Source organism: Chenopodium quinoa, unplaced genomic scaffold (genome assembly GCF_001683475.1).
Source record: "Chenopodium quinoa cultivar QQ74 unplaced genomic scaffold, ASM168347v1, whole genome shotgun sequence".
Taxonomy (NCBI): domain Eukaryota; kingdom Viridiplantae; phylum Streptophyta; class Magnoliopsida; order Caryophyllales; family Amaranthaceae; genus Chenopodium; species Chenopodium quinoa.
Genome location: NW_018744128.1, coordinates 1728759 through 1744387, shown reverse-complemented (window position 1 = coordinate 1744387; position 15629 = coordinate 1728759). Strand labels below are relative to the sequence as shown.

General features: G+C 33.5%; 1 protein-coding gene across 2 annotated transcripts; it reads right to left on the bottom strand.

The window, feature by feature from the left end:
- Positions 1 to 66: 66 nt before the first annotated feature.
- LOC110692780 (cycloartenol synthase 2-like) lies at positions 67 to 11394 on the bottom strand. Of its 2 annotated transcripts, none has more exons than XM_021869850.1 (19): positions 11218 to 11394; positions 10059 to 10261; positions 9098 to 9283; positions 8844 to 8933; positions 8137 to 8331; positions 7964 to 8048; positions 7534 to 7700; positions 6672 to 6860; positions 5405 to 5518; positions 5169 to 5291; positions 4948 to 5070; positions 4779 to 4877; positions 3682 to 3738; positions 2341 to 2387; positions 2112 to 2255; positions 1745 to 1922; positions 1275 to 1355; positions 615 to 698; positions 67 to 358 (listed from the first exon to the last, which is right to left on the bottom strand). In XM_021869850.1, the coding sequence occupies exons 2-19, from the start codon at positions 10254 to 10256 to the stop codon at positions 248 to 250; spliced, it is 2271 nt and encodes a 756-aa protein (XP_021725542.1). In that variant the 5' UTR covers positions 10257 to 10261; positions 11218 to 11394; the 3' UTR covers positions 67 to 247. The 2 variants fall into 2 exon arrangements, with proteins under 2 accessions (XP_021725542.1, XP_021725543.1); XM_021869851.1 differs by having other exon boundaries at positions 10059 to 10258.
- Between the last annotated feature and the right edge of the window lie 4235 nt (positions 11395 to 15629).

The window sequence follows — 15629 nt, the reverse complement described above, 5'->3', positions numbered from 1 at the left end:
GTCACTCGATTACTTCTTGGAGCACTCTTCCCTGTTTCACTTCTCAATTTGCATAAACAAAATGAATACTAGAAAGAATAAATAATTTCCATTTGAAATGGGGGTAGAATAATTATTTTTGTACACATGATTTTATGAAATAGTGGCAGCTTCTAATTGAAGTGCAAGGAAACTCTAACTCAGCCTTCAAGTTTCAAACAATACAAAGCATGGAATAACATTATTTGATGATATTGGCATACTGTCATCAGTTCTTAAGCACCTTAGTGCGATATTCACCAAGTGCCCAAATCGGGAAGATATTTCTGTATGCAGCGTAAGTAATCATGCAATTCCTATTGAAAACACCCATAATCTCCTGTATGATATGAACAATATACAAAACTGTCAAAATTAGGAACAATAATAACCAAAATCATAAAAAATCAAGAGGCTGATCCATTCTAGAAGAAGGGGAGGTTCCATATATGTGCAATCTTATCCTTAAATAGTCAAAAACTAATGGAGAGGTTGTGTCCAAAGAAGAAAGACACATCCAAATGCTAAAGAAGATTCGGCTTGGATTCACCTTATGGTGATATATATTGCTACATGAATGACATGCAAAATATTACCTGCTGTGGAAAATCTCCATTTGGCATTTGAGAATTTATCAAAACTTTAGCTGCTCGATGCAACACCACTGGATCTCTCTCAGCCTGCACAAAGTTGCAGCTTAAAGTGCTAAGGAACATCCAACTTAAAAGAATACAGCATATTTAAATGGTACATAAAGTCCAGATGAAACAGCAGAGCAGCTTTGAATACTAAAAAAAAAATCTTTGCAGATCATTAATATGATCATTCTAGATCTCAATTTCATATATACAAGTGAAATTAGTAGATTTAGTACCACTATGACTTTTTTGATGTATATTCTATCATTAATTGAGCTCAAAGAAGTTTACAAGTTTTAACTTATTTTTATATAAATTATAGGCAAATCGTAGGAAACATGAAAGCCTGAAAAACAAAACCAGCAACCTCATGCAAGTAAATTGAAAAGGAAGACTTTTTTTCATGGGGCTTAGGTAGAACATGGGGGAGGGGGTGTACCTCAGTACCTGCTTTGTGAAAAGATAAAGTAATAAGAAGTAGGGGGGGGGGAATAGTTCAAATAAGCAAATTTCAGGTGAAGGTGAAGGAAGCCTATGAATGCAGAAATATCGGCCAGCAAAATTCTTGGGGATGGAGTATTCATCTGTGAATATAAATGTTACTAAGGCAAAGTATACCTGCCCAGCACCAATTAGAGCCAGCATTGCCCATCCTGTATTCACTACATGAGCTTTGTCGCCCTCGATATTTGTGTATACCTGGGAAAAATGAAAAAAGGGAACAGAAATGAACACTGAGCATTGCTGCAATGTGAAGGAAATAGCAGGGGAAATGCTACAATTTGGATTAAGCAAAGACAGTATTTTTTTAACAGAAAATTTCAACATGCATCGTTCATCATCCATTTCAGATATTAGATTGAATCATAGACTTTCAACAACATTTATAGAGAAAGACTCCAAAGCACTTTCATGTAGTACCACAACATGTAGACATTATTTGTTATCTCCCTGAATTTAGCCAGGGAAATGCAGAACAGCAAATTTTGATGAAACATTTGACTAGATATTACAGATGTCCTGAAAGTTGAATTTCTGGAAGCCATTTGCCATTGAACTTATGTTCTCTACGCTATTTTGAACCTTACCTTGTTCTGACATGACAAATAGCTCTCTCCCCAGCCACCTGAAGAAAGCTGTTTAGATAACAAATAATCACAGGCTTTACGAATGCTGGGGCAGTTGTCATAGTTCTTTCCAGCTGCAATCAATCCTAGGACCCCAAACCATGTTCCATATGTAAAGCAGACTGCCCAGGAGCCATACCTACAAAAACCTCTCAATGTAAATATTTTAGATTTATAGTGAAACAGCAGAAAGCATTTAGCAATGGTAGGTTCAAGGTTTGATCATTCAGTATGATCTCAGTTAGCAGAGGTTAGAGAGGATAGTTAGACAGCGCCAGTAAGTAGTGATAAATATGACTATATGAGATTAAAGAAACATGAAACAAACCATGAACCGTCTGCTGCTTGTATCTTTTCGATAAACCTAACAGCCTGTTTGATGCAATTCTCTATCTCTTCTCTTCTATGACCAGGATACAATCTTTTGAATGAAACTAGGGCTTGAATAGCAGCTGAAGTACACTCAACATAACTACAAATAAATCACAGTCAAACTCAAATCCTTATGATAGAAAATAAAATCAAAAGCTCGAGTAAAAGAAAATCTCGTCACTTACGGATAATCAATGACGATGTCACCAAAGGTTTCAGCTGGATTTAGTAACTGAAACAGAGAACGTGCATAGCATATAAGATTATTGGACACGAATTCAATTTAGAACTTAAAACATATAGCAATGTAAGCATAAAGAAAACGACACCAACAAACCCACAGCAATTCAAATCCACATCAATTCAAACCAAGAATTATAAGTGTTACAGGTGAGCTGGCCTTTGTTTTTTCAGGCATCATCCATCTATCAAAAAACAGAAGCAAAATCATATCTGGGAATTAGTACGCTAACATCCCTGGAGGACTGCTTGGAGCACAATAAAGAAGACAGAGTCCAGACAGCTGATGGTCACCTAATAAAAGTTGATGTGGACTTCTATAAGGGATGAAAGTATTGACAAAAATGGACTAGTACATGTCAACCTATGGATATTTCCTCCGGATATGCTTGGTAAATAACTGAATCCCAAATCAAAGTAAATCTTAATGTAGCAGATGGATTTCATTTCAGACACCTATCTTAGCAGACTCTATTCATGAGTAGTGTTTAGTGACAGTTCAAGGCTTGAGGTATGCAAGATACAGATATCAAGTCAACGAGGTTCGCCAGAAATGCATACAGAATGCTCGGTTTATCGAAAAAATAACTAGCATTCATCTGACCTTAATCAATCTAAGGGCTCTATCAAACCTCTTTCTGTTAGATCTTCTGGCTAGATGCAACCACATTATTGTGCAGACATGGCTAACCAATTACATCTACTCTGCGGCTATCTACATTTAATAGACCTGGCTAATCTTACATTCCGGAACATTTGAAGATATTAATCTATAGCTATTGTTGACTACGGTATCTACAATCTACAGAAAGCCACAAAGGAAGAGCAGAGAGCCAGTTACAGAACAGGTAAAGATGAAAAGAAGTGAAAGAAAGGGATACAGAAGAATAGAGAGCTTTGACAAAGGCCTGTATATGATGTAGCCGAAAAAGACAGAGCTGAGACAAAGTTGGAGGTTGCACTAATCAGTACTATAAAAAAAAAAAAAAAAAAAGTGAGCCATGATTACATTACTATAATTACATAAATCTCCAATGTTAAGGATTAAAAATGGAATCCAACATGGAGGTTGCACATATAATGAAGCCACAAATTAAAAACCAAACTGAAATACTAGATCACCAACTACTAGTTCTTTCAAAACTAAAGAAAAAGGCCTATTTCCTATCTAGATTCTAGATTCTATTAGTCCCATTGTGAATCAGCAAGAGTTAGAACACATGCCTTACATCAAAAAGTTAATCACGAAAAACAAATCAACAGCACAAACAAAAAGGAGACAGTACCTCTAACCAAGGGTAGGATCGTGTAAGTTCATATGTTGCAAACCCTCCATCCTCATTCTGTTATCAAGAAAATAGAAATTTATCATCATGACCAAAAGCTGATATCCATAGATGAAACTTAGTATTGAATTGAAAAAAGATCAAACAAAGAATTGACAATGATCACAACATTTCAGGATGAACTTTAAGACAACAAAAAGTATTCAGAAAAGAAGTAAAATACTAAGCCTGCCCAAGGGGCCATCATTTCTTGAAAGGGAAAGTGTTTGTTGGTTAAACAAGTTCCAAAAAATACATTTATACACACTACCAGCCTACCAGTCTTCATTTGTGCCTATCTCAAGAGCTCTTACCTATACTTAACAACCAATGTTCATTCATTGTACATGTTGTAGATGGCCCACAATGTTATCAAAGGGGTAACAACATTTATCCTCACACCATCAAACTTAAATGCCAGTGAAAAATTAATTTCGGCACTTCAAGAAAGTTAGTTCTTCAGAATGGATTCTTGGTTTCAGCTTACTGGCAAAGAATTCTAGCATGATGTTATAGACTGGAAGTTCAGAAAGGTAGAAATGAGGGAGAAGAGAGCTTGGAGAAGATTGATATTTGGTAGTAATTCTACGCAATTAAATAGATATTGCAAATTAGCAGCTAAAGTTTGCATGGATCAAATGCAGCAAATTCCCTCCCCCCCCCCCCAGCAGGGCTACCTCAATCTATAACTTTAATAAAAGCCGCTTGTGCTCATATACTGACCTAAACGGTATGTCAAAATCCAAGGACTATGAAGAAGATAGGAGCTCAAGGGAGTATCTTCAAGATACATTCTATAACCTAATATATTTTATTCAATATACTTTCTGAAAAAGTGAACACAGTATAATATAATATAGGAAAAAAAATATATAATTAGTGCACATTTAATGGATAAGAAGATAGTCAAGTGATATAATTACAGTTTACTCTATCGAAATTCCACCAGTAGACACAAGCACCATTCTCGAAGATGATTTTAAACAAAATTTTAAAGAGAAAGGTAAAGCAACGAGCCTTCACATTCAAGACTTTTGGAGCAGCAGGAGATTAATTACCTGTAATGAAAGAATTACATTTACAGCATCATAAAGACCCTTCACTTCTAATGGCTCACCAACTATATCTGAAGGATATTTTGATAATAAAAGAGCAGCCTGAAAGGTGGAAAAGGTTAGACTCTGAAATACACATTCAAAATAAAACTAATTCTGGCTCAGTCATTACTTTCAATCCTTCTGCTGTACAATCCGAAATGGGCCATCCGTGATCCGCAGTAGAGAAAGGCCAAGCCCCTTTAGAGATATGGCGATACCAATAACTAAGATCCCCAGGACAATCTTCCATAACCTTTAATTAAGAAGAAAATATTGAATGAAGAGAAATACGAAAATTGATCAAGGTTCATAGGAAATTGTAAGAAAAAAAATAGCATAGTGAAGGAGTACCTGTGAGTCTTTTATAAAATTATGTGCTTTTTTAAGAGTTACCCCATATTCTTCTCCAAGATTTGTTGCTAAAATTGCTTGAACAATAAAAGACGTATCCCATAATTGGCTACCATTGTAACCCTGCATTATACAAACAGGAAGTCCTGTGAAAAGGCAGATTATGCGATAACTAAGGTTGACCTGAAAGATAAGTGATACGAAAAAAAATTATGGTGGCAAAAACAAATGATGACCTGCATTTTCATGCCATCCTCTGCAACCCAAAGAAAATCAGGAATTCGGGGAAGATGTAGCTTGAAAGCCTCTGAATTTGGATCTTCTACCCAACAACAAAGCATATTTAACACCTGCAAGCCATTGTAAATTATTTAGAAGAAAGATGTATAAAAGGTGTGATTATTCAAATGTGCGTTCTAGTATCTTTTAACGACATATATTCAAAGGAAAATAACCAAAAATGTGATATTAATTGGATTAATTGCCTTAAGTGAGATAAATACTTACAAAAAGAACAAACCAATAGTCCTCCACGATTATCAGTTAATAAGCATTTAAAAAATGATAAAAAGGAGTATTTGATAGGTAAAACTGAGTTTGATCAATACAGCAAACAAGATACACAATATCACATAATCATATGACATCACCTATCATTTATATATAAGTAACACAAGGAGCGAAAATCTTAAGGAAACTTCCTAAACCCTAGCATTGGGAAACTCGGTCATTGTTTTCTGAACATAAATGAATATAAAAGAAGCCAAGGGGATCCCATAAAATGCACATCCCACTCATCATAGTTGAAGAGCCTCTTTATGACTGGATCATGGGAAATGGTCTTTCCTCCAAAGGTAGATTAACGAGGTTACAACAACTAAGAATGGAGAAATTACAGCCACGACCAAAGTAAATCACAGGTGACAGCCTGGTCTAAAAAAATACGTAGGTTCTGCTCTAGCCATACAGTCAATAAAGTAGCTATTATTGCACTTTTTCAAAGCAACCTCTTTACCTTTTCCCCACCAAACCCCACAAAATGGAAATATAATTTTCTAGGATATATACAAGATCCTAACAGCGTTTACACTAGTAATGTATAGTAGTATTAGCACTTTTCCATTTGATTTAAAGATTATAAACAAGACTTTAGGAATCTTGACATCCCTATTCCTTGCCTAAGTGGGAATCCCAACAGCTATTTTAGTTGTGAAATCTTTTTCTACAGGTTTATGCTTGGCTCATTAACATTGATCATACAGGCTGCTAACATACATAGATAACACTCCAGGATTGATTTGTAGACAATCAACAACATGTATAACATAGATCTTACAGGATGTTATCTAGCCTATTTAGCTAAGCAACACAGGAAGAAAGGTATTTTCCGTAATTGTTGGTTCTGCTATTGTTGCAGACAAGTAACTTTATGTCAGCTAAGTACTATCCTTCTAGGCTTCTAAATCAAACAGCTGAAAAGGATAGTGGAGTTCACATTCAAACCTTGTTTACAGGCCCAATGCATATATACCGAGTGTTCTCATCTTCATAGTGTATGTGCTCCATGACAGTGGAAAGTGCCTTTTCTCTCAACTTTTTTCCTGGCCATCGCATCAAAATAGGTTCCACAACCTTGTGAAGGGATGCCCAAAGTATATCCTGTACTAAGGGGTGGGGATAGTATAGATCTTCCTGCAGATGAAATCAAAAGATTTTGAGTTAGGATGCTAATATACAAATACCCGAAGGAACAAAGTGCACATACAGTAGAGAGGTCAAACTTCTCAAGAGCCAATCCATGCATACAATTCCCCATTAGCTTTAGGGAAGAAAAAAAAAAAAAAAAAAAAAGCCTATTCATAAGCCTCAATGAATGCAATTAGACAATTATTAAATGTGCTATTTCATTTCTTTCCTTTTTCATTTCTTATATTGCTTTCACTTTTCTTAGGAGAAATTCAAATAAACCTTTCCAAGCTCCCCCACCCCCCTCCCCAACTCCCCAAACACACAGGAAAGAAATACATAACCTTGTTAAATTTTCTAAAGACAGAACATTTAAAAATTGCATGATACAATCAACATTGTCTATGACATGCCACTCTAACTGCAATCATTCTATAGATTCTACCCTTCACTTAACATTTTATTTGGTTGCACTCTTACTTCAATTTAAAATTGTTACAATAAATCTCCAGCACTTTTTGAGGTATATAATTCCGGGAAGGCAATATTCCTCAGCCAGGTCCTTTTATTCTCTAGTCCTGTTCAATAATTTGCACTAGCAAATTGTTCACACTATATAAGGCTTTACGTCCCATATGTTGTGCTCTGATAGCATATAAAATTTATTAACAATCTTTACCTTAGCACATTCATTACGGGCTTGATCCCAATCTACTTCATGATATGGGATATTGAATAGCTCTCTTCGCAATGACAAAACTGTTGGTGTTATAGGACCCACAAATCTCTTTCCATATAAGTATGACATAGGCAAATAAACCATTCGACAGTGACACCACATTCTTCCTGCATAATCAAGAGAAAATACCAAAAATCAACATCTCAATGACTAAAATGGTACCATATATTGTTCATTCCATGTAAATGTGCATGCTAATTGACAAAACAAATTGATCCTAGAAGTATGCAAACGATCACCGGGAACTAAAAATGGCTACTTACAAAAAAGAAATCCAAAAACTTTAAATAAAAATACAGAAGTTTCGCTCATCCAGAATTCATGAGAAAATTATGGAAGATTCACTCATTTCTTAAGAGATAGTAAGAACCTGGATGAATAGGAAGAATATACGGTAGAAGCCATAACTCTGGAGGCATTGGGTTATTCCCGGCCCAATCAAAGACCCCGAGAACCTGTTATTTTGTCAAGATAAATTAATTTATAAAAAATATAATGAAATGAAATTACAGTTCAAAAAAGGAGAAAATTTAAAAACTGAACTGAAAGCCACATTTTCCCCCATGATGTGATTGCAGTGGCACTTCCATGTTCCAAAATCCATTTGCGTCCCCTCTCCATTGCACCATCACCATCATCAGCTCCTTCACCAAGCAACCTTAAGGTAACATACGTCAAAACAGTACCAAACATGGTACTGTGACCTTCAATGTGCAAACCCCACCCACCATCTCGGTTCTGCAGCCAAATTACCAACAAAATAGGCATTAGACTACAAGAATTATTTACACTCTACACATATACAGACTAAGGCTCTGTTTTGTCTGAACTTAAATCACATGAACTAATTTTACATCTGGATCAATTCTCAATGCATTAAAACTTATATGTGAGTATTTTCACTATAGCATAACTTAATGAGTTACCATAATTTATCTCAGCCTATCTTGTCTGAGATAAGACAAAAAAGTTGAAATAAACAAAAGACTCTAATACCAACATTTGCTCTGCCTAACCCCCCCCCCCCCCTTTTTTTTGAAATAAAATGGAAAAGGTAAATTTGGCTATATTCTTACTAATATCCATATCAAAATAGACAAGAAAAAACATATAGCCACCCCTAGGCCCAGACTATGATTTTTTTTTTTTCCCCAAATTGACATCCAAGCCTTTATTCAGAGTTAAGCTTACCATTCAATTGAAAAACAACTCAAAGTCCCACAAAGCAATAATTTCCGTAGTTTCCTCACCTGATGGTTGTAGAGGTAACGACGCATTTCCTTTTGGTGCTCTTCTGATAAGACTGCATTTAGAGCTCCGGTAATTGACAAAGTAATTACCTGATGCATTAAATCAAATTGAGCATTCAATTTAAGTCAGATTGCAGAGTTCTGCACTTTGTTAATTAGCAACCATCAAACCATACCACATGATACCACTGGCTCTAATAGTCGTCACACTAATTCATTCTCGATAAACAAAAAAGGAAAAACAGTGTTCTTACCAAACCAGGCATCAGGAACATAGGACCACCATAATCACCAGGCCAGTGCCCATCATGCACCTGAAGAGTGGAATAAGAGTTGAGAGCCCTTCTCAGAGTGGTGGCAACAACTTCCTCTGTAATTTCATCTTCATCTTTGACTTTGACTTGAGGTAAGACAGCATTACTCGTATTTTCCTGGGTCAACTACAAATCATAACAGAAACAGAAAGAGATGCAAAATAAGACACAAAGACCATCGAGCTATAATATATGGTTAAAGGAGGAAAAGGAACGTCATTCTCACTATTTCTTAACACATCCAAAGTTGAATTGTTACTATTTACAACAAGGTTTGATGATGTAAGTCACAACAAAACTGCACATAATAGTTAATTACAATTGGATTGTTTACTACTCACAAAACGAAGGAAAAGAAATAACAATTGGTTTTGAATGTTTAAAGAAGCTAAAACTCAATCCCAGAATGTACTTTTCACAACTTCTAACAAGGTTACATTACATCTAGAGCTTTGAATAAGGCATTGAACAACGGAGTCATTGACCATAAAGGAAGCAAATGTATAAGATTTAAAATCTTGGTCTATGTGAAGGGACTTATGTTGGAATTGACAAGTGGTCCAACTAAGGCTCATTCTACTAGCACTGAACGCAAAAGACTTACACTCAAAGAATTAAGAAAATAATAGATTATAGAAAAAGAAAAAGAAGAAGCCACAATATGTAGAAAACTACGTCCATCTGGTTCAAAATTACATACAAGTGAAAATTTGCACTTTCAGTTGCCAGACAGATGTATCAATATGTATATACAAACACATAACAAGATTATTCACTGCTTAGGATGGTTTTGTTCATCTATTGTTTGATTTCGAGCAAGAAAGAAAACAGCACCATACAAGCAAAAGGAAAAGAAAGGGAGGGGGAGGGTTGTAATTAGCTCCTGAACTTGTACAAGTACCTGCATTCGCATAAGTAAATCTGAACTGTGCTTTTGTTCAAAACGGTTCTTCCAGTAGTTTTCACGAGCATCCTCGATCTCTTTAATTTGTTCAGGAGTTCCAAGATTTGGGTCGAACTCCCAGACTTGCCTACCAACATGATTGTTTGTAGTCCTTAGCCAAGGGCTACCCCCTTCTGCTATCTTCAACTTCCACATTTCTACTACAAAAGAAAGTCAATCAGCACATAAGACATGAATCAAAGGCATTTTTCACAATTATAAAAATTCTTATACTTATTCAAATGTTTTACTTGTATGAGCTAAACTAATGCAGCCACATTTCAGATAGAAATCCAACAGTTAGTTGCAAATGCAAACACATCATACACCCAAATCTCACATTACTCCCTAGCACTTTTAAACATTAGGTCAATTATCGAAGATGCAAAACCATCAAGTTGAACACTATTCACCTCATTTCCCCTAAAAGAAAATGCCTAGTTCAAATTTTCCCGGACCAAGAACTCACTTTTATCAACAAGTTCCAAATTATTTCAGGTTCTTACAATGCAGATAAAACAAACATAGAACTATAGAAAAACACCACAATAAATATACAAATTTACAATTTCAGATGCAATTTGGATCATAATCACTCCGAATTTTCGAGATTCTTAGGTGAAAATCGAAACGATGTAATGTAGAAATTCATACCCAAAATTAAATTTTGTGTAAACTTGAGTCAAGCTTAAAATTTGCTCTTACTTGATTTTAGCTTGATAATATGCGGGGCAATGGGTAAGACAGAGAGATAATAGTATAACACTATGACCTGTATATAAGCTGTTAATGCCTGTAATTGGGTCAATGTTTGCAAAATTTGACCATCAATTTCTCAAATTAATAGATAATGAATTTAAAATGCAGGCAAATTAAGCAAGACTCTTTCTACAAATACAATCATAGCTAATTAATTCATATAAGAAATGAGTGATACAAAGTTTCTAGTTGGATTATCAAATTACCCATAAAAATTAAAGCTTTAAACACTAGGAAATTACTGCAAACAACATTGATAAAATTAAATAAAAACCCAGAAAAATTAGATCAAAATAGTCTTAAATACTTAACATTTCAGTATTTCACATTGAAATTAATGTGTATAATATGAACATACCTCGGTGAAAACGTCAGGATCTCAAAAGGGGTGTGTGCAGTCAATGACTCGTGAAGTGATGAAGTATCTGTGATTCTGAAATCAAGGTAACGTCAGTAATATATGAATAAAATGATGATGATGATTCAACAGAGTATTTTGAGAACTTAAAATAAAAGTTAGGATTAAATTTAAATTCTTTCAAAATGGGTCTAATTAAGTAATTAGGCAGAAGATTGTACTGGTATTATTTTTGCGGTCCAAACTCTAAATGTAGTCACTTTAGCTTAAGGCTCTTTCATTGATATCCCTGATAGTGAGAATGAGGGATATCTTAAGTGGTTAGAGTTTTTTTCGGTTCCAATATATTTCGGGATCGATTTTCATCACTCATCCTTATGGTTCTCTAAACACTAAAAAAATATTTTAAAAAAATTAATTCTCCTGATTATTATTAAGATATAAGTAATGAGGTTTTTTGTGGGTTTTAATTGAGAGCGTTTAGCACGAAAACATAAATGGGAACGAGGAATTGAAGAAACAGAAAATATCAAATTATGTATAGAAGTATAAGGATATGAAGAATAATTCTATGAAAAACACTTTAACCATCACCATCAACCCTATAGCACCAATGTGCTGGATTATGAGTGGTTTCCAATGGGTGTGGTTTGGCGCTAGGACCTTAGTGATGGTGGTGGGTTTGACCCTACGACGGTGGTGGTCAATGTTGAGGCCAGGGATAATTAAGTGGTCCTAACAAATAATACGCAAGGGAAAGAGTTGTAATGATTCCTCTATCCTTTTCTATAGATTCTAATCAAACGCCTCTTGTAGAATCCTCTTTTTTTAATGATCGATAATTTTGTCATTTTTAGTACTATGTACTCCGTATTATGCTATGAAATATGAATATTTTCAATTCGTGCAATAAAAGTTGATATTGTGAAACTCATTATTTGTAGCTGTATATTAATTCAACAATTCACATTAAAATCAATTTTAGAAAAGGATAATAAGTACAAATGAAAGACACATAGAAAAATAAGTTCACATATAACGCTATTAAAAAATACCCAAAAAAAAAACACGTATAATTTCACCTTAGTGAAAATAAAATTGATAGAATATGTTGTCAATTGACCATTGCTCATTCCCTTGACTATATATTATAAGGATACTAATAAGAAAATTCTAAATACATATTAATGAATGAAGGTGTCAATTTGAGTGTTCGGATCGAGTTTGGTAATTTCGGGTTGAGTTGAGTTTATTTTTAAAATCAATCATGTTAATAAATTGTGTTCACACGGGTTAAAATCTGAATCGAATATCGAATCGATTTTGAATCCGGATCCAATGTGGTTTGGCACTTCTAAGAATCATCTTTTATTATCCAACAAAATTTCTATCTTATTGAAGTGCCATATTCAAAACATGCACTATAGCTGGTAGGTCAATGTGTCACTTTCTCTAATTCAATTCTTCCTTGAAATTTATAAATTCACGATCTAAATTTGATACTCTTGACTCTTATTTAATTTGTATGTGAAACTCAACTAATTCCGAGAACTTTTGTCATATTTACCCCAATAAATACTGTTTCATGAAACATTTGACAAATGGAAGGTGCAACTTTACAACAACGTGCCGCCACACTAGCAATAATGCAATATTAATGACTTCCTTAGTACCTTGAGTCTTTACTTCATCTACCACAACTCCGCAATGACACAAATGAACAATATACTACCTTCGTTAATTTTTATGTTCAAATTTAGAATATTTTATATCTCATAAATAATACTCTAAAATTGCACATAAAAATTAACAGAGATAGTAGATTATAGAGGTGACCCTAGGCCTCCTAGCTCGGAACAAGCTGGGTTCGAGTCAATCTAGAGTTAAAAAAAAAAAAAAAAAACAGCCCACTTAAGTTGGACCGGGCTAAGATTTGTGCTGAATTGTCCAAAAGCGGAATTTTGGATTGGGTTTAGTGGGCCTTTTCGGGAGCATAAAATGTAACTAAAATGTAAAAAAAAAAATGTTTGTCCAAGGCCCGTGAGACATTTAAAAAATTGGGTTGAGCCAAGTCGGGCCTAATTTTCCACATAAAATGGTCAGACTCATCATGAACACCTCCACCACATACGGGAAATATTTACGACCGTAATAACATGATAATCTAATATATATATATATATATATATATATATATATATATATATATATTATATATATATATATATATATATATATATATATATATATATATATATATATAAAATATCATATAATTAATATATAAAGCTAAACTTTTAGCCAGGCGACGAGGTAGCGACATTTGGCGTTCTAACTTTTCGCCAAGTGTCGCGTCACTTAGGATAGAGTTATATAGAATTCAGTTTGTAAAATAAAAAAGTTAATTTAAAATTCTATTTTCTATCAAATTTGGATAGAATTTTAGGATAAAATTGTTAATTTAGAGTTTTATTTTCGATAAAGTACCAATATTTCATATGTATAAATTAAATTATAATTTTATTAAAAAAAATTATAACACTCATAAATTATCATATAAATTTATTTTTTGTATCATAGTATTTTTTTGGAGCGAAGGAATTAGCTCAAAATGCACCACATCCATTATTTATAATTATATATTCTAATCAATTAAAACAATATACTTTACAATCTAATATAATTTTATTACTGTGTGTAGACCTGTCAATCGGGTCGGGTCACGAGTCATTTCGGACAGGGTCATTATTTCAGGTTACGGGTCAAGAAATATTTTTCACCAATGTTATTATTATTAGTCATTACATGCCTACTATATAGTTTAAATCATCACAAAAACACATCAATTCCTAACTAATTTTGTATCAATGATATGTTTTAAAATTTGAAATATAGAATAAAAATTTACTTAAAATTCAATAAACAACCCGGGCATCGCACGGGCACAAAACTAGTATATATATAAAGGGGAGTTTTTCCCCGAGTTTTTAGAGAGCCACGTAGGATTTAATTTTCTTAGCGCGCCATGTATGATTATAAATTTAAGTTGTAGCCAATTAAATAAGAAATTATTAATTTCTTTTACAATTAAATAATTCAAATGCCATGTAAGAAAAATTGACGAATGAGATTTTAAAGTTTAAATTAATTAAATACAAAATATTATCTTTAGAGATTTAATTTTTTAGCTCGCCATGTAGGATTATAAATTTAAGTTGTAGCCAATTAAATAAGAAATTATTAATTTGACGAAAGAGATTTTAAAGTTTAAATTAATTAAATACAAAATATTATCTTTAGAGATTAGGAATTTTATCTAATATTTTAAAACTTATATAATAACAATTTAATCACATAAATATGAAAATATTTTTTTTAATAAATATTAACAAATCGTGCATCGCACGGGCTTCATCTAGTATATATATATAGTCGTTTAATTTCAATGTAAAACAAAATACATCTAGCTTTAGTCACAAAATATATAATGGAGCAATTATAGTTAGTGTATGTTTTTAAGGCACTACCTATTTCATGGAATAAATTTCCGTGTAAACTATTTACCTTTTAGGGCTCTCTTGACCTCCAATTCTCCAAAATATATAAAGGGCCCAATCAAGTACTCCACACCATTTAAAATTTACTTCTAACAAAGTTGAGAATCGTAAGACCTAAAAAGCCACCAACCAAGGTTGACGCTTAAGAAGTTATGGGTGCTTAATCAAGGATATGTAGTGGAGTAGGAAGTTAGGAACCACGATTTTATACACTCCTCAAGCGTCACTAATGAATAATGATATTATCCTCTAAAAAATATCTTAACAAAACTGACGCAAATTGTTGTCTCTTTCTTTTTTTGTTCCTTTATTCTTCTTTGGATGACGACTAATCTTGTAACAAAAAGTGTATGACTATGAAGGTCTATGTTATTGCTTGATGTAACAGTAGAGTGTGACGACTTCATATATTTATGGGGTATCTAATTGGTCAAATTTAGGTTGTGCATCGACATACTGAGTTATGTGTTAACTTAATTTGAAAATCGATTGAGTTTCTGGTAAGTAGTACATACATAGATATAATAGTGATATCTTATTAGTTGTAATATTGTATTCGTGTTTCAAATTGTGATGTTGTGGTACGTAAACTGAGGGTTTATGTGATGTTTAGAATCAACATTCGTTCTTGCTGACATAAAAGCATCTTTATTTTTACTTACTATGTACTAACTCAAGTTACCGAGTATGAACATAAAACTAGCTATTCATCAATCTCCTAACAATGCTAACATTATCAAACATGCAAGTGATATTATGTGTTCATATTCTTATAATAAAAAATCCATACTATTATTGCATTTGTGTTCTCTATAAACCTTTCCTCTATCTTTGTCAAGCTAAGCTAGGCATTGA